Genomic DNA, 21,182 nt, shown 5'->3' on the forward strand with positions numbered 1-21,182 from the left:
ATAACCACGCGTTCCTGACTGGGCAGGTAGACAACAGTATTATAACTAAACATATTGTTGTCTGTCTTTAATTCACACGTGTAATACATCACTGTTGTGCACGTCTCCCAAGATGGGACTCAATCCCTCCCATCACATTTCATTTACATTATGAAACGTGCAGGAATGAAAATAATGTAGATCGACAAAGTTACCACAAGAGGGCAATGAGTTGATTTGCTTGCATTTTTCAATTCCACCGCAAGAGGGTGATGTTTTCTATTCTTTCAAATTCAGAACGAAAACATTTGTATTGCGGAGTAATCCATAGTCCAGTGTTTAATTCCCTTTAGGTCCTAAACTGGCGATAATAGCTAAATAATAAAAGTACATAGAAGCATAGCGTATATATATATATGTTTTATTACAGAAATAGCCTACACGAAAAACAAATGCTAAATAACAGTATTGACAATACAAAAAAGGTGTTCCCCTTCATCAGGGGTGTCCAATCTTATCTGCAAGAGGCCAGTGTCGATGCTGGTTGTTTTACCCCAGTACTTCACCCTGTTCAACTAATTAACCAATCATGGAAGAAGAGTAGAATTAGATATTTTAATACTGGGTTAAAATAAAAAATCTGCACTCACACTGAACCTGTTGGATAAGACTGAACACCCCTGCCCTACATCTCATATTTACTAAATAAGCAAATTAATAAGTTTTATATTCTTGTACCTGATAGGAAATTGCTTACAGATGGCATCCAAAAGAAAAACTAAAATTATTTACAATAACCAATACAATATTTTGTTGAAATACAGGCAGAATCAAACATTTGCAAAAACTGGTCAGGAACATTTTCATTTGACTGCGTAACTTTATCCGTGCCTCCCATCTTCAGTGTATTTAATACTTCTCCCAGGTCATCGATAGGGATGCTGCATTGAGGCAGACTTTATGTTCGTCTTTATGTTACTAGGCATTTTTCCTGTATGAGAAAAGATCATATAAACATTAATAACCAAAATAATTACATAAATGTATGTTATTATGTATATTATATATTGTGATATAAAAACAAACAGTAAAACATCAATTAGTCAATACAATAAATACCCGCTATATAAATTAATCATTACAGCCGCTCAATTTAAAAGGGCCCTCTGGTATGTAGACCTGGCAACCAGCACCGAGGTCAGTAACAGAGCTTAAGAAGAGTTTGTACCTGGCTGCCCAGGCTGCTGAGGGGGCCCCGGTGCGCCGAGGTTAGCTTGCGGGCCTGATGCCCCAGCTATCGTGACCTGCTGCAGGGTAGGCCCCCCGGGCATCATGGGCCCCTGCCCGGGCTGCCCCGGAGCCACCGGCCCTGGGGGCCGGCATTTGGCCAGCCCCTTCCCAAACCCCACCGCCGCCACCAGCGCAGTGGTGTCTGCCGGGTTGAAGGATGGCTTGTTCTGCCGCAGGGCTGAAAAAGAGAGAGAGGATTTACTGGATAATTCCCCCATTTCACCTCTTTTACCACCTCTTCTATACTGGCTAATAGGGATTTTAACAGTTCATTGTCTTGTACTCGCTTCAGATTTTCCATTAAATTTCGACACATGAGTTTGACATCTTAATCCAGTTTATTTATTTTACACAACCAATTTTAGACAAATCACCTTTCCGCTTTACATCTCCAGACTCCACCTCCCATAAGCCCGTAAGTCACAGCACCATGCTATGGCATGCATTTCACTGTAGTTTCAATTTCTAATTGTTACTTAAAGATAACCGTCTCATTGCTTAATCCTGGCATATGTTTAACATCCTTAATGCAGCAGTGTTTCCTCAATGTAAAAAATGTGTACATAATCAGTATACCGGCTGAAACCTTGGGCCATTCATATCCAGTCAAATCAGTCCCCTTACTTTAGTCACCCACCCACCCTTCTTAATATGTATTAGTCTTCTCTTGTATCGGTTTTGGGGCAGTGTTCAATAAAGCATCACTGAGTCCTATAAATGGAGGGCATTCATACCTGCACTCTCAGTCTCTCTGTCGTCCCGTGGGTTAGTCAGCTTTTCCAGTAGGTTTGAGCAGAGCTTATTCAAGGTCTGGATCTGTTTCTGCAGAGGACAAAATAACATTGTGACATTAGTTTCAGTCAATTTCCCCCCCCCCCCCCCCCCCCCCCCCACTTTTCACATTTTTTTCCCCCTACAAATGTAACTTCTTCACAGGAATGAATTCCATGCAACTGCCGGCCCCGCCCTGCCGTTACCTGGGCGACGTCGGGTCCAATGCGCGCCGCCTCTGCGCTGAGCTGCTTCTCCTGCTCCTCCACCTCCGGGTCGGGCTTCGTGCGCAGGTGGTCAGGCACAATCTCGTGACTGAAGACCGGCACGCGCTGCTCGGTCAGTTTCTACACAGCACGTGCATATATTAGATGGTAGCCACCAAGGGCTATCAGGTAATAAAAGCAACACCTTTAACCTTGGTGTTGTCCTCAAGGTCAAATAACCCTTCTGACCCTTTTTCTGAGTTTAAGGAGTGAAAACCCCCTAAATCTAATTTTTCCAACATGAAACTTGATGATTTTTCCCAGAATGATCCCACCGTTTGAAAAATTGAAACATTCCCCTTTTTTATATTTATATAAAAACGGTACACCATCACGGTACAAAGATTGTCTTGTGAATCCTTTTAACCCAACAGTTATGGTTATCAAAGTGTCACACATCTATAACAGCAGAAAAAATCCATTATGATGTGAATTTTGTAGTAAACACTAGTGGTGCATACTGAAGAAATACAGCCTCACTGGATTGTGAAGTAGGAAAATGGTTAATCACAGATTTATTAATGAGTGAGAGGCTGTTTCTACATGAAAAATATTGATTTAGAGTTTGATTTTAAGGCTTTATCACAAGGGGTCCGGCAAGGGCTGGGGCATTTTTGGCCCCGATGACACGAATGCACACATAATATGACGATAACACAAGGGTTACGGCAACGCTTCGCTGAGAATGGCACTCACCGCTAGTTCTTCATCTCGGTCTGGAGACAAGAGAAGGGGAATAATGACTTGGTTACGAAAGGAAGGCGTCTTCTCATTTCTCAATAGCTTGTTAATTGTGTTCAGCTGACCAGACAGGAGTGCAAAATTGTCCAGCACTGACGGCCTGAAAATATCAGATGACACATCATTATTTTTGACATAGTAACACAATTTGTTTTACATTTTCTCCAGCTAAATATGTCCATTAGTATTCATTCAACTTACTGCATCATTTTGGTTCGGTAACAAAAAGCTAGTGGTTGCACGGATTCTTACCAAGCCATCCTGTCATATTCATTCTCCAGTTTGAAGATGAAGCTATGCAAAGAGTTCTTCAGCTGTGCCACTCGACTTATTAAAGACTCTATGGAGGCTTCCAACTGTTTTTCTTCTCGTTGCTGTGGGGTTGGAAGCAAACAATTAAATGATTTTATTTAGAATACTGAGTATAGCCAACTATTACTAAGCTTTCCTCTGTTCAGACACTAATGTTAGCTAGCTAGCTAGCTAAGGTGTCTACATAGCAGGGTAGCTAGTATCTGTGCAGTGTAGCTGGTATATCCTTCGCAAAAAAATATGTTAATATAACACATATGTCTTGAAAATAATTACAATCTAGAATAGTTACAACTCAGCAGTAAACTTACCTGCATTTTCACACTTACACACTTGACTCGGCCGATAAACAACAATCAAATAGCTTCAAATGTGTTCCGGAAACAATTCTGAATGAAACTGCATTGTGGGATAGAAATTGGCGGACTCAACTCTGAAAGTGGGCAAGGGCTTCTACAAACGTTAGAGGGTGCAAGTTCCCGAGCAAGTACACCGAAGACAACAACGGAGGAAGCCAGTAATGTTTTTGTCACTGTCAGCAAACCATAACACAGTTAGCACACTGGTCGTAAAATTAGCATAAATGTTCCAATTTTTACTTTAATAGTATGTTTGCTTCGTTCGAACAGATGGTCCATATGGTTGGTTCATCTTCCAGCCAGTAGCTTCAACGTTACTTAGTCTATATTCTTTAAATACTAGCTAACCTTAACTACATCAACAAGCAGGCTGCAGCTGACCCTTCACTCCGGGTCGGTTGAAGAGGAGGTAACCGAACCCGATGTCTTATCTTGTCTTGATCAGTTGGTAACTAGCAAGCTAACGATTGGTAGCTAACACAAGTGAGCTTTCTCTGGATGTAGTCTGGCTACCAGATTTGGTTTGCTAAGCAAAACGTGTAATGTTTCTGGAGCCAGCTAGTAAATAACACGAGTTTGATTTATGTGCATGTAATTTAAAATAAATGCTTTGTTTCTGCATTTGGCCACCGTACAATTATTTAACAGTGCAGTGAACTGGATAAATGTATCTGGCGGAGGCATGAAGAGAAACACTTCCGGGTGACAATGCAGCTTCACCAAATAAACAAAATTTAACGAAATAAACAAGGCGCTGTGAATCGTCACTGGTCTGCGGACCAAGAGAGACAGACAAACAACTTGCCAGTGATGCTACACCCGGAATGGCAGAGAGACAGGACAATGAGGTGAGTAAAGTCTACTGAATACTAACTAGATAGCTATCTATCTGGCAATTAGCTTAGGTTGGTAGGCAGGCTGTACTGATAACCAGCTAGTGAAGTGCAAAGCAGATTAGGTAACCGCATGACACTGGCTATGTCCATACATTTGGTAGAACAACAGTAGTTGGTAAAATAACTTGGCTGATTCTCCGCCAGTTTAAACAACAAATGCATTGTTAGACTAGGGCGTGGGACGCTTAGCTAGCGTAGTACATTGGCGGGGTGGGCGTCATAATGTATAGCCAAGCTGGCGACTGGGGTAGCGAGCAAACCTGACTGAGGCTGATTTGACTTAGTGGAAATAACAGCCTAATGGTCTACCAAGGGTGATTATTAGCTTGTTATCCTTCCACAACTTGTTATGTAGGTAACTACTTGGACAGCTCAATAACGAATGGAATGTCTTTGCTTGCCAGTTGTTCTCCTGTGTGGGTCATCTGACTAAAACCCACACCCTTCTGTTCTTTCAGTGATGATAATAAAGACAAGTCTTTGAAAAAGCCATAGCATTTGCATGCGTACATGCTACCGTCAGCGCATTTTGTATTGGTCAGCAAAATAAGTTTCAGGAGTGATGGAAATGGAAATTCTGTTGCAAAAGGTTGCATTGTTTTCACAAGACTACTTTAAATGTGTAAACAATATAATTGGTGCTGTAGGAAGTGAATGCAGTTACCTGTTTTATACTTGCATTGGGTAAATAAATAGTGTTGCAGAAATAAGTGATGCATATTGATTGAAAACGTGCAGCGAATGGTTGCGTGAAATTACCATTCCTCAAGGGTTACTGAAAGAAAAAAAATCTTGCGAGCCTACTTGTTAAACTAATTAGGCTATGTTTATAAATGCGTGTCATGTTGGCACACCTCCTGGAGTAAGTGGCATTGGAGTCCCAACAACTGTTCATTATGCTTTGAATCATATTGTGGGTCAAAGCTGAGAAATTACCTTGCACTAATAAGAGGTAGTGTCCTTTTTCATTCCTAATTTTACGTGTAAGCAGGTCATTACATCATTTACTTTCCCTTCAAATGGTTTTACATAGCCTATATTTTAAACATTAGCCTATCTCTGCATATTAAACAACTGTATTATTGCTATTCTACTTGAGGAAATGTTCATCCAGAGTTCTTCCTCTCCTATATTGTGACATTGACCACCATACACCAGGTCTGGTCTTGACTTTTTATTTGTTTTCACGTGCTGCCAGACAGTTGACAACTGTTCAGACAGTTAAAACGTGTAGAACTTTGTTAAACATGTGCTTTTCTGTAAAAGTCAAAATACTAGAACTGATTTAGAACCACCTAGGTGGAGGGGCTTTCTGCTGTGTGTTTATTCACTGCTGCCCCCTGGGAAATGAACAGTGTTTTTCATTGATGATTGATTTTTTACTTTATTTTTTTTTTAAATTCCAATCTCTGAAAACGTCAAATCTTGCACCACAAACCAAGTATCCCTGTTAGACACAGCTAAAGTGATTTCTGTCAGAAAATTGTTTAGTATTGTGCTTGCCACCAAGGAAAATGTTGAGGAATTATTTGTGGTGCTGTGGGTGAGCCATACGTTCATTCCTCCTCCTCCCCCCCACCCAAGTGCTGCAACATAGAAACTACCTTAGGCCTAATTTGTGAAAACCATTTAATGAATGTTGACAAGTAACACTTTTGTTTGTATTAATGAAAGCAAATAATATTTATTTTTAGGGTTAATGTTAGAATTAATGTTGAAATGTATTGTATCTTTAAAATGGACTCGCTTTTACTTTGCAGTGTTTAAAACGTGATGTTCCACTTCTCATTGTGCCTCGCACCCAGATGTATGAGAGGCTAGCTCCGCCCCTGATTGAGGAGCTAGCCTGTCATATTCTGAGCATTGAACTGACGAGCACTGGGGTGGACCAATGGCTATGCTTCGTCTGTATGCTGTGAACCACCTTAGCATGCGAGAGAGGTGATGTTCGTTATGACGTTCATGTTCCAGGTGGAGGAGGCTGACCAGGTCTACCTGCTCATGAAGGAGGAGTACCGCATCTCCCGAAACGTGCGCCTGGCCTGGTTCCTGAGCAAACTCAACCAGGTCATCCGGCCCGCCCCCAAGACGGAGCTGGTGAGTGGGACCGGGGTCCGAGCGCCGTTCGGCGGGTTAACGTGGCTGCGTGTCCGCGCCCTAACGCCGCGCGTTTGTCCCCGTCGCTGCAGCTGAACTCCGAGAATGAGCTGGACGTCCTCAGCATCCTCCCGAAGGGGTGGCAGCCCGACTTCTCCCCGTCGACCCTGCCGTACCAGCTGGTGCCCTCGACCCGGGTCACCTTCCTGGCCCGCCGGTACCGCTTCATCATCGAGCTGGACCTCAGCCCCTCCACGGGGATCGTGGTGAGTGGCCGGCGTCATCGACTGTTTTACAGCTTCAGCGGTGTGTAAAATCCGTTCCCTCACTGGCACGCGTGCAAGCTGAGTCATCATATCGGCAGTAATCTTATTTCATCGGCGAACGCCAGTGAGTTCACTTTAAGCTGATATGACCCCAATAGCATCACGCACCCCTAGTTAAAACTGGTAATTGTTGACTGATTAAAAAGGTACGGGTATTTCCCAAAATGATGCTGAAGCAGGTTATTTACTGTTACTGTAAATCCCATCAGCTGTTTTCATTCCATGGGGAAGTGAAAGTCCACTCTTAGTGACCACACATGACGCTGGAATGACACCGAACATCTTTGCAACATTTTCCCAGTCAGAACACATCAGACAGAAGTTACAAACATGACCGGCACGGATCAATTTAAACTCAAAACAGCACAAATGCTCTGTATCGCACTGCGATATTCAATTTCATCCTTTACTGTCGTGCCAAGTGGCTGTAGGCTTGTCACAGTAGATATTTAATACTTGTCACAGACTGTCCAGTATTATGTGTCGACAGATGCAGTGCTGAGAATGTAAGCCAGTAGTCTGTTAGCACCACTTTACAGGGAATATAGTGCAGCCCATAAAGAGAAAAATGTGGCGGGTGGCAATTGGCTTTTTGAACCAGCCACCTTTCTCCTGCAGTCCGTTTCAGTCGGTCAGTGAGAATTTTGAATGCAGCGGAGATTGATATTTATACATTCCCTGAAACCACAGAAAATGTGAAGTAGGATCTTTCATAATAAACGGTGTTAAACACCGGGTAGGAGGCAGAACTGTGTTGGCAAGCCGTTCTGTTTGCCTCAGATGATGGAAACGTCAAATTTCTCAGTAACGATTTTTAGACTTTGCATTTTGGCAGGCTGAATCACCGAGTTGGAACTGAACGCGTTCCCTTTACGGACGGGATAATTTAACTCTGCGAATTCATGGCAGGAAAGGCAATAACAACGATGTCGACAAGTGGAGAAAATGCCGCTGAGTGATTGAATTTAATGAAAAGCTGCGGTCTCTTCTGCGAGCACAGTAAAACAGTGGTGATTCACGCTCGCGACCGTTCGCTGACTGCGACTTGGCTGAAACCCATCTCAGCTCGAGCTGTAGAGAAAATGCCCAGCGCTGGTGCGCAGTACCAGTCACTCTCACTCTCTCACCCTCACTCACTCACTCTCACTCTCGCTCTCGCGTTCGCAGGACGACAGCACCGGGGAGATGATATTCGACGAGGTGTTCCACGCCCTGTCCCGCTGTCTGGCCGGACTGGCCCGGCCTTTCAAAGTCCCTGGCACAGACCTCATGTTCCAGCCGGAGATCTTCATCACCATCCTCGCCTACTCCTCCATCATCGGGCTCAACTCTCACCAGGTCTTTATAGTTGCCTTTGGCTTTTTCAAATGCAGCACTTCAGCAAAATTTCATCTGTATTTGCAGACATGGATTAAAGGAGTTCCACTGCAAAACAACAGTAATCTCATTTAACAGATTAAGTCTCGCATAGTGGCTGGCCAAGCAATCTCTGCACTGAAATATCGGAAGCGAAAGGTGCAAATTTTCTAAAGGCATATGTCATTATGACTTACACCACTACCCTTTTGCATTTTTGAAGAACTTCAATGGGTTGGTAATTTGAATTTGGAGATAACTCCCATACTAGGTGAAGGGGGCGTTGACTGAACTCCAAGAGAGAGACTTGGGGTAGCTGCTCCAACTGTAAACAGTATTAGCTTGTGAGCTAGCTAGCGTTATGGACTTGCTTGCTCTTCTGTGCCCTCTGTGATTTCAGAAATAAAATCTCCACTCATACATAACCTACCCCATGCCTACAATAAATGTAGGGCTATTTATAGGCTTTGGTATGATGGCTGCTAAAGCATCAGAAGCATGTGTTTCAAAAAGAACAACGCAGACACTTGACAAACTGTTTACTGAAAGCATTTAAGTCTATGCTTGCGGAAGAATGACAGTGCAAATTGAGGTAATTGACTCAAACGTTGTAGACAGTGTAACTAATGTGAAGTGGCTAAAAGCTCTACATTAAAAACAGTTTTAACTGGTAGCAGAAGTGGTGACACTTCAAACAGATTTCTCAGACCCACATACATCTTTCTAATTTATTCCACTAAAATGACAAGTCAGGCAGGTTGTTTGTGTGCGTTTTACTGTTGATGTATCGTTTATAAACGCAACAAAAAATGGCAATGAATTAACAAGAGACAAACGTGATATTTTAAAACTGTGTTCATGCAGATATGTAGAATATCCAAATCAACTCTCCCATGACGGAATATCAGTGATGTCAACCACACATTTATCCTTGCTTGGCATAACGCCTTTGTCTCCTCTCTCTCATTCTCCCACTGGTATTCTGTAAAAAAAAAAAAAAAGACTGTTCTTATTGTTATGGCTCGTAAACCTCATACCTGTAGCGTGTACAGTAGTTTGGGGATATATCCCTGCACTCACTGCAGGTGGAGAGTTTGGCTGAGAGCTCATTTTAATCAGGAGGGCCGCTACTCTTCTACAAATAAAATTTAAAAATCTACCCTTTAAAGTAAAGTGTGGAATTCCCATATTTAAATGCAACACTTTTGCAATTTGGCCATCGTGCCAAGCTTTTACAGACAACTAAAAAGCAACTAAATTTGTTAGAAAACCATCACCATGGTGAGCAACGCTACAGTCAAATTAGTGACATCATATAGTGACACGACACCTGCAGAATGAAGGGAGGGAACGGTAAGGTTGTTTCCTGTTGCAGTAAAGCATGTATTGAATTGTTTAAAAAAAAAAAAAAACTACAGTTTGCCTTGAATAACACATTATGCCTGAGGAGAGGAGACATGGGTATCTCTTATTCTCCGAAGGAGGTTTGTGTTCCTGAAAACCGTTGGTGTTCCCCGCAGGTGTTGGTTCAGGGCTGCCAGCTGGATCGGACGGATCTGGACCAGTTCCTGCAGCAGATCTACCAGCAGCTCAGGGCGGTGGAGAACAACATCGCGGAGGTCCTGCAGCAGCTGCACCACCAGGCCAGGGGACAGGTCAGACTCCTCAGCTCGCGATTGGCTCTCCTGCCCTGCCTTTACCAGGGGCCGATCCTGTGAACAGGCAAGGCAAGCGACTACCTGGGGCCCTGAGCATTGGAGGCCCTTGTGGGCCAAGTTTTAGGAGTTTTATGCAAACCTGATGACAGTGGAAGTTGTTCAGAAGGGCACCGTGGGATTTTCTGTCTATACCCCCCACCCCCCCCACCACCCCCCACCCCCGTCTCTAGAATCACATTCGGCCCTCACAGACAGGTCAGATTCATGAGCTCACAATTGGCCCTCCCAACCTGTCTTTGTGAATCGTATGAACAGGCAAGGCAAACAACTGGGCATTGGGGGCCCCTAATGGCCAATCATTGGGGTCCTCGAGGGCCGAGTCTTAAGTAACCGGATGACCATGGAAGTCAGTCAGAAGTGCCCCATGGGATTTTCTGCCTGTGCCCACCCCCTCTCACCCCCCCCACCAGTTTCTGGAGTCTCCTGCGGTCCTCTAGATGTGGATGGCCCTTCTGCGGCGCTGCAGACCGACTTCCCTTGTCTCTGTTACCTGCAGGCCGAGGGGGGTGTTCCGTGCGCCGGGATCTCCGGGGACATGGCGGAGGACCAGCCTCAGAAGAAGCTGGGCGTTTCCATGGTGACGGCGGACGTGGGGCTTGTCAGTATGGTCCGGCAGGGGATTCTGGCTCTCCAGCTTCTCCCCCCCAACTCCAGTGCGGGTGAGTGACCGCACCATACGGTCGGTCCCGTTTTCTCGCGTTGTTTATATGGTCCTTGGTGTTTACGCCGGTAATGGGTATTGCTAGCCATGTGTCTATAGATTTGCAGTGTGCCGGGCAGCCCTGCTACTGAAATCACGGCATTCGAGATCCAAGAACTGCTGGTTTTCCAACCTTCCCTTTACCTGGCAGTAGAGTGTGAAGACAATCTTGGCCAATCAGTGGCACTATTTGTTCAGTTAATTACCCTGGGGGAAAAGAAAACCAGGGCCAGATTTGCATTCAAGTTCCTGATTTGAGTATCCATGCTCTACAGTGATTCAATCTATTAACCGGTTCGTCTGTTCTTGCTTGCCACTGTCGCTCTTGGCTTGGTCTTGTTGGGATTTAGGCCAGGCTCCATTTTAAAGTGCATTGTGACAACTGTAAAGTTTGTATGAATAACGTTGATTTGAGATGATTTTTGATTTGATTGGATTCAGTAGGATCTGTGTGCTTGGGCCCTGCAGGTATAATCATCATCACGGACGGTGTGACCAGCGTGCCTGACGTTGCCGTGTGCGAGACCCTTCTCAACCAGCTGAGGAGCGGAACCATCGCCTGTTCCTTTGTTCAGGTAGAGCCTCTAAAACCGTCGAAGTGGAGACTGCAAACGCATCCAACTCGATTGTACAAAGAAAGCAATCACAGTACAACAGTCAAAGTAAACGCTTACGTTGTAATGGCCTGTTCTGTGGATACAGGGATGGCTCTGCCCTTCTAACACATCTTATGTGTCAAGAATATCTATCGCAATTGTTTTTTTCAAAACTATTGTTGATTCAGTTTTATACTGGTAAACATGGTCAGGAAGCTCCCTGTTGAACCATGAAGTGCACCAGCACTTCAGCCAAAGCGTCTGAATCCATCACTGAAATGTTACTAATGTGGTTTCAAGGCGCAATATTCTTGCTGTGATGCTTATTGCTCAGTGGTAATCTTCGACAGTGTGTCTGTTGTGCATTAATGATTAAAGAATGTGCTGCAGGAGATGCCCACAGTAATTATATTGAAACCATAATTGCATATTATAAATGCTTGTTATCTTGCATTATTGAATGTTATTAAAATAAAATACCGCCTTGTATTTTCAATGAAATATTTGAAACGTTATGAACTTGGATATATAAAACCACACTGAGTGCTTTATCCCCATTTCTTCAAAATTATTAGTCGCAAAGGACATCAGTCATGTGAAGACAGAATATGACAAATTTTGATTGTAAAGAGTGAGCATATTGGTCTTACAATAGAGGATTTTAGCCAAATCGGTGACGTTTAAGTTTCCTAAATGACATCACTTCCAGTCCGGCCGGGTCCTCTCTGTGTGGGATTTGCATGTTCTCCCCACGTTCACAGGGGTTTCCTCCAGGAACCTCAGTTTCCTCCCATTGTCCATAGGACATGTACACTCCAGGCTCACTTGCAAAAGAAGAGTCAATCTCAATGTGATTTGCCTGGTTAAACAAAGGACAGCGGTAGATAGATAGATAGATAGATAGATCATTATGATTGGTCTTGGTTAGTTGTGTTGCATTATTAAGTAAGGCTGTGGAGACAGGGTGGGGATTTTAATTGTAGAAATCGTATCACCGGTGTGCAATTTGTTTTAGAATTGTGTGATTTAATGGAAAGTTTATTAAGTTAAATTTGGGAAAAGTACGGTGGCTGTTTTAGCCATTTCTCCTTATGGCTCTCTGTTTATTTTATTGCGCAGGTGGGAGGGGCTTTCTCGTACGACTGCAGCTTTGGATACATCCCCAACGTGGAGCTCATGAAGTTCATCTCCCTAGCCACGTTTGGGTCCTACCTGTCAATCTGTCCGGAGGTGGACCTCTCCAATCAGGAAATGAACACGTATCACAAGGCCTTCCTCACCTATTCCTTCCTGAAGACCAGCGAGTCCATGAATCCTGAGTACTACTGCGGTAAGGCCAAGACACTACAATGAAAAACAAATTTGATCCTAAGAGAGGCAATTTACTGTTTAAAGTAAGAATGTCAAAGCTACTTAGTTCTTTGGACCCTTTGCTTGTGACATCGGCCAAGAGCTGTGAATCATGTGAAACAAGCTTGTGGCGCTCAGCATGCGGTGATTGTAGAAACTGGCAAATGCGGAGGACTGAACTGCCAACTGACCAGGAAGCAGTATACGCGATTGAGCATTTGGAAGACGCAGAGGCTGTAGTGTGTGAAAATCCCAGGAGGGCAGCTGTTTCTGAGATGCTGGAACCACCACGTCTGGCACAAACAATCATACCACGGTCAAAGTCCCTTAGATCACACGTCTTGTCCATTCTGATGTTTGGTTGAAAAACAATTATACCTCTTCACTATGTCTACATGCTTTATATAGTGAGTTGCTGAGTGAGATTATAGTATAGCGAGATTAATGATTTGCTGTGTAAAACAATTACGTAGCCCAGTCTATATAATTGTATAGAAGAAGAGTTAAGTGTTAAGCCAAGTTCTTTTAGCCTTTATGCTGCATTTGACTTAATAACTAAAAAGTCAAATCCAGTAAGAGGAGCTTTAAATTCCAGAATGTAAGCTGACAGGATGTGAAAATGCGCAGTCTAATTATTTCTTTATTTTGAGGCCGGTGGGGGCGGTTTCATTTCCTCTTATTGCTGAAACCTTCTCCAGCTCTGTTAACACAAGAGATTTGTTCCGTGGGCATATTGAGCACCTGGGTAGAGTTGCACCTGCTGTGGTTTGCTCTTTTACTGGCTAATTAAGAATACCTCTTAAACACAAAAATAGAAATTAGATTAGAAAATAGAACGCACGACCACACCACACAGAACATATGGGCTACACGCTTCACTGAGGGACTGTAAAATGCAGGAGCATTCTGGTGTTCGCTCTGAAATGGGGGGAGATGCGAGGTGTGTGTGCGTGTGTGTGTTGTAGCTTCTAATGTGTAGTGGCACACATGCAGTGGTATGTGACGCAGTGTATTTTGGTAATCGGTTGTGTGTGTGTGCGCGTGTGTGTGTGTTTTTGCGTGCGATGCCTTTCAGTCTCTCAACACAAGCTGTTCAATGAGCACCTGGTGTCGGCCAGTGGGAACCCCGCCCTGGTGATGCGCAGGAAGAAGCACACGGAGAAGGAGGTCCACGCCCACCTGGTGAGCGTGGTGTCAGTCCGGCTGAGGGAGGGCTACACTATCCGTGAGGTCAACTTCACCAAAGGTACCCGCCCGCGGCATCGCACTGAACATAGCCTCTTAGGTCAGCTTGGCTTGCTAGTGGAAGGGAACAAAAGGGTTCACCAGTGGCACAGTTTTGCTGGAGGAATATGATAAAAACAGTGAGAATATGACACATTCATATGCGTTATCCTTTTGAAGAGTAGTTTTTTGGAATATTTTTTCAAAATTCTAAGTCAGTGTTCTAGAACTACATTCCTTTCAATTACCAGTAGAGATTGTTACATCATCGTTAGAATGTCCGGTTGTTAAAACGGTCACGGTTTTGGTGCGGTCGTTGCAGGGGGCAGTCAGTTGGAGGTGAAGCTGGTTCTGCTGTGGAAGCACAACATGCGCATCGAGTACCTGGCGGTGGCCTCCTGGCCCCTCGACCCCGGGAACCGCACCACCTGGGTGGAGGTGACCATGGAGGGCAGCTACGACATCCTGCACGACATCAGCTGCACCATGAGGAAGCCCATCACCAGCCCCTACCGCACCTCCGTCATCCGCCGCTTCTGGAACACTCTGCAGAGGTCAGCCCCGGGCCATGCCCCAACACGTGCCGTGGACCTGGCGCAAACCATTCACTCGCTTCTCTTAGCATTTACGGAGATGGAGGCTCAAACGACGTTATTGTTAATATAAAGCGAAACATCCGAGACCGATCGAGTACATGAGGTGTACATCGAGCTAGAAATTAGGGTTGCCAGATATAGAATTTGTCCTTGTTTTTGCCTGTTTATTCATAGCATAAACCAGACTGATCAGATGCTGGTCCACCTGCAGTCCTTCAACTCCATTCCAGAACATTACACCATCCCAGAGAGCACCAAGAACGGGGTTCCCCTCTTCTACATCCCCCCTGGCTCCACGACGCCGGTGCGTCCTCTCGCCCTTCCCATGGTTCTGTTGAGAGCACTCTGAGCTGCACTGTGCTTTCCCCACGGCTGTGTTCACAGAGGCCCCTGACCCTAACCCCACCCCTTTTCGCCCCCCCCCCCCCCCCAGGTGCTGTCACTCCAGCACAGCGGCTCCAAGGACTCCAGCCAGTCCCAGTTCGCTTCCTACTGGAAGCCCATCCTCTCCATGGACGCCAACTTCTGGCAGAGGTGGCTGCACATGCATCGCATTGCCATCATCCTGGAGCACGACAGGTAAGTGACATCCTCAAAAGGCGACCGACCGACCCTCTTGCGCTGCGCATTTGCGGGGGAGGAGATGGCGTTCTCTCTGCCCACGGCCCCGTTACCTGTCACCAAGGTTGTGGAGCGTCCCTCACAACACGTAATCGGGCTTTAAAAGAAGCAAGAAGCCTGCCTGTTGGTGGCTTTCAATGAGCAAGCTAACATGTAAGAACCATAAAGGTGTAAACTGCTGCTCATGGATTTGCACGTTTCTCCCTCCAGCCCCGTGCCCAAACACCTACACACTGCCGGCAGCAACGGACGCTTCAGCACCATCCAGTGCCGCATCTCGCACTCGGCCCTCACCTCCCTGCTGCGGGACTGGAGCAGCTTCGTGCTGGTGGAGGGCTACTCCTATGTCAAGCTCATTTACAGGTGAGGTTCTCGCGCGCCCAAAGGATTGTGGGTAACATAGTCCCGGAACTGTGAGGTGCATGCTGCGCCTCCATTAACCTCTGTATTCCCAGCAGCGCTTCCGACCAGCCTCCCTCCTCTTTCTACCTGGTGCGTCTGATCTCCAAGGCACCCTGCATGGTCCTGCGCCTGGGCTTCCCGATCGGGACCCCTGCCCAAACCAGGAACAAGGTCAGTTTGCGCCAAAGCCGGTCAAAACAGCATAAGAAAGTTACAATATCACGCAGTCAGATATGAATGTATGTCACAGAGATGTGCATTGTTCAGACAAGGGAATGAATGTTCCTTGGGGACTAAAGGGCAGACATATATGGAAAGGTAAAGGTCCCACTAACCCTTAAGGAAGTTCTCGCCTCTTCCTCGCTCCAGATTGTTGACGAGCTGCGAGACCAGATCCTTCGGCTGCGGTTCCCCCACCGAGTCCAGAACAAGGAGGCCACACCCAAAGTGAAGAGGAAGATCTTGGGGAACGCTTCCCCCTCCAAATCGCCCCCTCTCCCGACCCCGAAGCCGACGCTCTCCGACCGGCCCTGCGTGGTGGTGCTCAACAAACCGCTGGAAAAGCTTCTCATCAGGTGACTGCAGTCAGAGGCCAATGGCTGGGTGGCAGTATCACATACCCCTACATTATACAGCAGATACTGCTGCTGCTGATAGCAGGATGCTATAGAAAGCACTGTAATCACTATATCACTATATCACTTCTTCAAGCATCTTGTAACTAGCATTTTCAATTGAATTGCCATACCAGTCTATATAAATTTAATAACTGGAAGAAATAGTTTACCCAAGTTGACATCACATTTTTAAGGCAGAATAGCACTCTGATTATATGGAAAAATGGATTGCGACCAGAGAAAAATCTGAATATAATTGAAGTTGCCGTATGCTGATTTATAGAAGTAGCATTTTAACAGCCAATTTCCGGTTTACAACAGGAATTTGCCTAACAATAAAATTCAGCATGGATCTTTATTTGTATTCTAGTTTTTTAGTTTGTAAGCTTTATTGTTGAATTACATTTTGTAATGAATTACAAATTACTTGTTTAATTACATTTGGTTACATTTATCACTGCAGTATTTTAGCTCCGTAACGTTGTTGCCGGTGGAATTAAATGCATCAGTCGAACAGTATCATTTTTGCCCCCTCGCACGTTAAACCTTTTCTGTGCCGCGCCCAGGTACGAGAAGCTCCCGACCGACTACCGCACCCCGTTCATCCTGAACATGGAGCACTTCGCCCAGGGGCCCACCATGTCGGCCCCCCTGACCGTGGCGGCCAGCCGCACGGCCTCCTCCACGCTGGCCTCGCTCTCCCGCTACTTCCTGCACCAGCGCTGGGTGTGGGCGGTGCAGACCGCCGCGGGACCGGCGGTGCCCCTGCAGGCGGTGGCCCACATCCTCTCCATGCTGTCCGAGTGAGTGCCCCGTTTAAAGATGGCCGCCGCCTACACGCTCGCAGCCTCTGGGCACTGCGTCTCCAGTGATGCCAGCAATGCTAGTAACCGCCGCTATGATAGCTGCCGTAACTGTGTTAGTTTTAATGGACTTTATCACTGCACAAACTCATGGAACATTCGCTACAGCTTTTTGGGAATTTATTGCTGAAGACCGCTGTTACTTGTTTCGTCATTTCAAGTCATGTTGGAAAACATTGTCTTCAAGGATTTGTACTGGCAATATTTAAATGTACAAAAAAAACTAGGAAAATAGGAGCTTTGCATTTTGTGTGTGAGCTCTTTGACGATGAGCCCAGTTTAATGTTTGTAACGTAGAGGCACCGTGTCTTTGAATGTTCTGCAGGATTCGACTGTCAGAAGGATTTCACTTTGCTGCTAGTGGTGAAGGCATCATCAACATGGTGACAGAGCTGCCGATGAAGGTGAGACCGTATGGGAGGGGAGGAATAGGGTGTGTGTGGCCTGTCAAGCTTTTTTAGATGATAATGAAGTGGATTCATATCGTCAGGATAACAGCTTGTGTGTAATTTGTAGTACAGCGTCCCCCGTTACTATTTATCTGCTGTGACTTCACTTTAAACAATGAAGTCATGTTTAGTTTCAGCTGCAAACACTTCTAAGCTTTCTTGGATAGTTCTAGAAATCTTCTTCTGAGTCACTGTGGCCTGAGTTGGATTCAAAGCATACTGTTGTTCCAGGTCCTGCTGAGCAGCAGATCTGTGCTCAGCAAGTGAGATCTTGAGCAAAATAAAGTACAAAGATGATGTCATTGCAGGGCATGCCCGCCGCAGTGGACAGAGAACACCACACCTGCATCGTCCAGTACATCCTGTTTCCCCCACACTCTACCTCCACCAAGGACAGGTGAGACCAAACACAAATGCGCAAACTCTCAGTGGCACTGATAAAATAAAAGGCACAACAATAGCTGTTATTTTCCTTTATTTTTTATTCAAACTTGATAAAAAGCCATTTTATTTACCTTAAACGAGTTGATTGATAGAAAAAAATCTGTAGCAAAACAGACAGGATTGAGCGACTTGCACTAGGCCATCTTTCCCTAACTCCTCCCCAGTACCAGAAAAATAGCCTGCCTTATTCAACATCTTTCTTTACATAACCAAAGTGATCCATTAACTTTGAAAGCTTTGAGTGCATGTTAAAAGGTTCATATTATTCAGTGTGATTGCGCATCTTGGAGAGGGGGGAAAGATTGATTAGTCATAGTGAGAGTCTAATTAAAACTACACAAAGGTATGACTGCTCCTGCCTGAACACTGATTCTCTATTCACAAAAGGACCACGAGTGGCTCTGCTCTAGTGAAGTAAGAACATAGCTAATGTTGGAATGCAGTTCCTGTTTGTGTCTCTCTCTCTCTCCCACTGAAGTATCTGTTTGTGAAGGCATCCAAAGAGGCGGTATAATTACTATACCCCCGTGTGAAAGCGCAAACAAGTAAATTATGCTGAAATAACAAACTAACTGAGCATTGTATTGGTTCTGCTCAAACGCAGACTCCTAATAACTCACACCCAGGTCGAGCTGATGCTCGGGTGGGTTTTCCTGGAACACGTCCAAGACAAATGAATTCCTCATTCCCCTGCAGAGCCCTGGTAGAGTCGCTTGCAAAATTGTCATCCCCAATTGAACAAATTGCTGTATAAACCCACGCCTGTTAAATCACGTTCAAGGGGTGGTTGCGGTTATCGTTTTTAAACATTGTAATGGCTGATCTTATAAGGACCTCGTGGGTAACACTAAGAGGGGAGCCTCGTTTTGTATGTTGCGCTGGTGAATCGGTCTCCCGGATTCGGACCACGGACGCATGGAAAGCACCTCAGGAACCCAACACTGAACATACCGTGCCCCCGTTTTATGTGCACAACATATCAGAAGGCTGATTGACTGTCTGGCCTTTGCAGGTTGGAGGTCAGCCAATTGGGCAGTAAATCTTTATTGTCCCTGAGGAGCAGGGCTTTGTGGAGGACCTTGTTGAAAATCGATGACCTCATGAAAACACAGTCCTAAAAAAGAAGTGTGTGCTTAAAAACATATCGGGAACATGAGACACACAGCCGCAGCTGTAGCTCAGCACAGCGCTCAATGGCTTCTGAAAGGTTCCGCATAAAACGAAGTTCAGTGCGGTTCCACTAATAGTTAGCATGAACATTAAAAAAAAGTAATGGATGTGACACCGGAAACAGATGACAAAGTAAAATCTGTGAGTGACAACATTGGAAAGTGAGCATTTGAGAAAATTAAGCATTTATAAATCTGTACTGTTGCTTGGCACTTGTGAGCACTTTTATTGGTGTAGATTAGGGCTGCCAGCCATGTTTCTGTAGGTCTGTCATCATGTAGGTCTTCATTTCAACCCCAATTTGGCTTGCCTGTTTCTACTCCCCAGCTGCTCAATGAGATCTCTAGCTGTTGAACGAGGTGTGCTTTGTTAGGGTTGGAATGAAAAACAACAAGACATTAGATCTCCCGGAACAGAGTTTGGCAGCCCTGGTGTAGATTTTAAGATAAAGTGGACTTTCCCCAGTCACGTTTTTCAAGTTCCCCAAGGAACAAAAATGTTGCCATTAAGGTATAGGTCATAATTATAAGGCGAACTGTGGCAAACCTTTCCTGGAAAAGCCTTTCGTTCTCTCAGGTGCCAGTACAAAAAATAAACAGCACACATGGTTTGATCCACAGAGCAGGGACCGTTACATTAACCCCTGCGTCGCGACGTCTCGCAGCTTCTCCACAGATGACGACAACGACACGGAGGTGGAGGCCATCGACACGGACACCGAGCTGAACCTGGTGACGGAGTGCTGGGTGGAGCCGCAGAGCGGCACGGTGTGGAGCTCCTCGGACCAGCACCGCCACCTGCAGGGCCTCAGCTATGAGGAGATCCCGCAAGCGGTCAGTCCCTGTCCGCGTGCTCTTTGCCAAGCGGCTCCAGGGTTCGAGAAGGCTCTCTGAGACCATGGGTGCCTTACCATGCATGATTATTTACTGGGTCAGATATAAATGACAATGTTCTCACATGGCGGGTTGAGCCGTAACCACAAGCAGGCTAGCACGCTAAGTGGAATCCACCAGCAGTCAGCTTTCGCTCTGCATCTTGTAAGACCTGGAATTGCTCAAAATTGCAATTGATAGAGTGCTGTTTCCATGCCAGATGTAGGTACCCACATTTGGGATGAGTTACAGCATTGTAGGCTTTTTTGTACAGTAAGTTATATAGTGCTACTTAGCTTCACTGATGTTCATTAAGAAATTAAGAAAGTACATGTAAGTGCGTTTCAAACCTTTATCCACTGTCGTGCTAGGGCAATATTAATCAAGCAATGTGTTAATGCATTAATGCATAATGATAATGGATTCTGCAAAATTCACTTCTTGTGCAGATTTTTCCTCGCGACTTGACCTGCATGTCGACCATGATGACCTTTGAGTACCTGAGCCAGCTGTGCCAGAACAAGGACCAGGTCTACCCGCTGTGTGCGGTCAAGAGTGATCCAGGTACGAGCCAGAGACAGAATGTCCTCTTGTCAAGTTTGTGTGTTTTTCTGGAAGGAAGAGGCATTGGTGTGAATGGCAAACTGAAATGGCAACCTGAACCTGAACAGTGGCATGTAGTCTATGAAGAATATGCCCAGAGATACATGTTCCTAATAAAATGGTTGTCCGTAGCTGTGTAGCTGTAGTTCTTTCAGGATACTGTTGGCTGTTTCCCTCCAACTGCTTTCTATGTGTATGTAACTGCTGTCTATCTGCTGTCCATGGTTATGTAACTGTGGTCTCTGTGTATGTGTTGTGCCCGTTTGGCCACAGGAGAAGCCCCAGCTGCTGATGACTGCATCCACACTGTCCCTTTCCAGTTTGACCTGATGAAGCTGCTCCCTAAGTGCCAGCAGATTGAGATCTTCTTCTTCACTCTCAGCAGAGGTATAGTAAGGCGCTTGGAAAGCCTGATCGCCATCGCTTTGCTCCTAGGACTGGGTTAGAAGTCCCATTGATTATTATTTACTGTTTTTTAAGCACAATAACAGTTAGGGTTACCCACTTTTCTCCTCATCTTTTTTTCTTTGATCATATCTGATTCGGTAAGATCCAGACTTTAGA

The 21,182-nt window shown here is 45.3% G+C and overlaps 2 protein-coding genes across 14 annotated transcripts in view; one reads left to right on the forward strand and one right to left on the reverse strand.

Moving 5' to 3' along the window:
• Positions 1–384: 384 nt before the first annotated feature.
• Positions 385–3,817, reverse strand: med8 (mediator complex subunit 8). The gene is made up of 7 exons (XM_035415470.1): positions 3,671–3,817; positions 3,300–3,421; positions 3,003–3,147; positions 2,247–2,387; positions 2,004–2,091; positions 1,208–1,447; positions 385–970 (listed from the first exon to the last, which is right to left on the reverse strand). The coding sequence occupies exons 1-7, from the start codon at positions 3,674–3,676 to the stop codon at positions 906–908; spliced, it is 807 nt and encodes a 268-aa protein (XP_035271361.1). The 5' UTR covers positions 3,677–3,817; the 3' UTR covers positions 385–905.
• Positions 3,818–3,847: 30 nt separating this feature from the next.
• The window catches only part of szt2 (SZT2 subunit of KICSTOR complex), an 83,423-nt gene continuing 66,088 nt past the window's right edge, over positions 3,848–21,182 (forward strand). For 8 of the 13 annotated variants that reach the window (XM_035415455.1, XM_035415462.1, XM_035415458.1 and 5 more), the window contains exons 1-22: positions 3,848–4,127; positions 4,367–4,566; positions 6,586–6,711; positions 6,804–6,977; positions 8,205–8,375; positions 9,914–10,048; positions 10,608–10,770; positions 11,280–11,386; positions 12,527–12,737; positions 13,833–14,003; positions 14,304–14,535; positions 14,752–14,881; positions 15,011–15,156; positions 15,409–15,561; positions 15,654–15,771; positions 15,970–16,175; positions 16,784–17,020; positions 17,406–17,484; positions 17,838–17,926; positions 19,808–19,976; positions 20,465–20,579; positions 20,892–21,005. In XM_035415455.1, the coding sequence (XP_035271346.1) occupies positions 4,543–4,566; positions 6,586–6,711; positions 6,804–6,977; positions 8,205–8,375; positions 9,914–10,048; positions 10,608–10,770; positions 11,280–11,386; positions 12,527–12,737; positions 13,833–14,003; positions 14,304–14,535; positions 14,752–14,881; positions 15,011–15,156; positions 15,409–15,561; positions 15,654–15,771; positions 15,970–16,175; positions 16,784–17,020; positions 17,406–17,484; positions 17,838–17,926; positions 19,808–19,976; positions 20,465–20,579; positions 20,892–21,005 (3,070 nt within the window). In that variant the 5' untranslated portion in view covers positions 3,848–4,127; positions 4,367–4,542. The remainder of the gene's footprint in view (positions 4,128–4,366; positions 4,567–6,585; positions 6,712–6,803; positions 6,978–8,204; positions 8,376–9,913; positions 10,049–10,607; positions 10,771–11,279; positions 11,387–12,526; positions 12,738–13,832; positions 14,004–14,303; positions 14,536–14,751; positions 14,882–15,010; positions 15,157–15,408; positions 15,562–15,653; positions 15,772–15,969; positions 16,176–16,783; positions 17,021–17,405; positions 17,485–17,837; positions 17,927–19,807; positions 19,977–20,464; positions 20,580–20,891; positions 21,006–21,182) is intronic. The other 5 variants (XM_035415456.1, XM_035415465.1, XM_035415464.1 and 2 more) reach the window with 2 other exon arrangements.

The sequence above is a fragment of the Anguilla anguilla genome, chromosome 4 (assembly GCF_013347855.1).
Source record: "Anguilla anguilla isolate fAngAng1 chromosome 4, fAngAng1.pri, whole genome shotgun sequence".
In the NCBI taxonomy this organism is placed as follows: domain Eukaryota; kingdom Metazoa; phylum Chordata; class Actinopteri; order Anguilliformes; family Anguillidae; genus Anguilla; species Anguilla anguilla.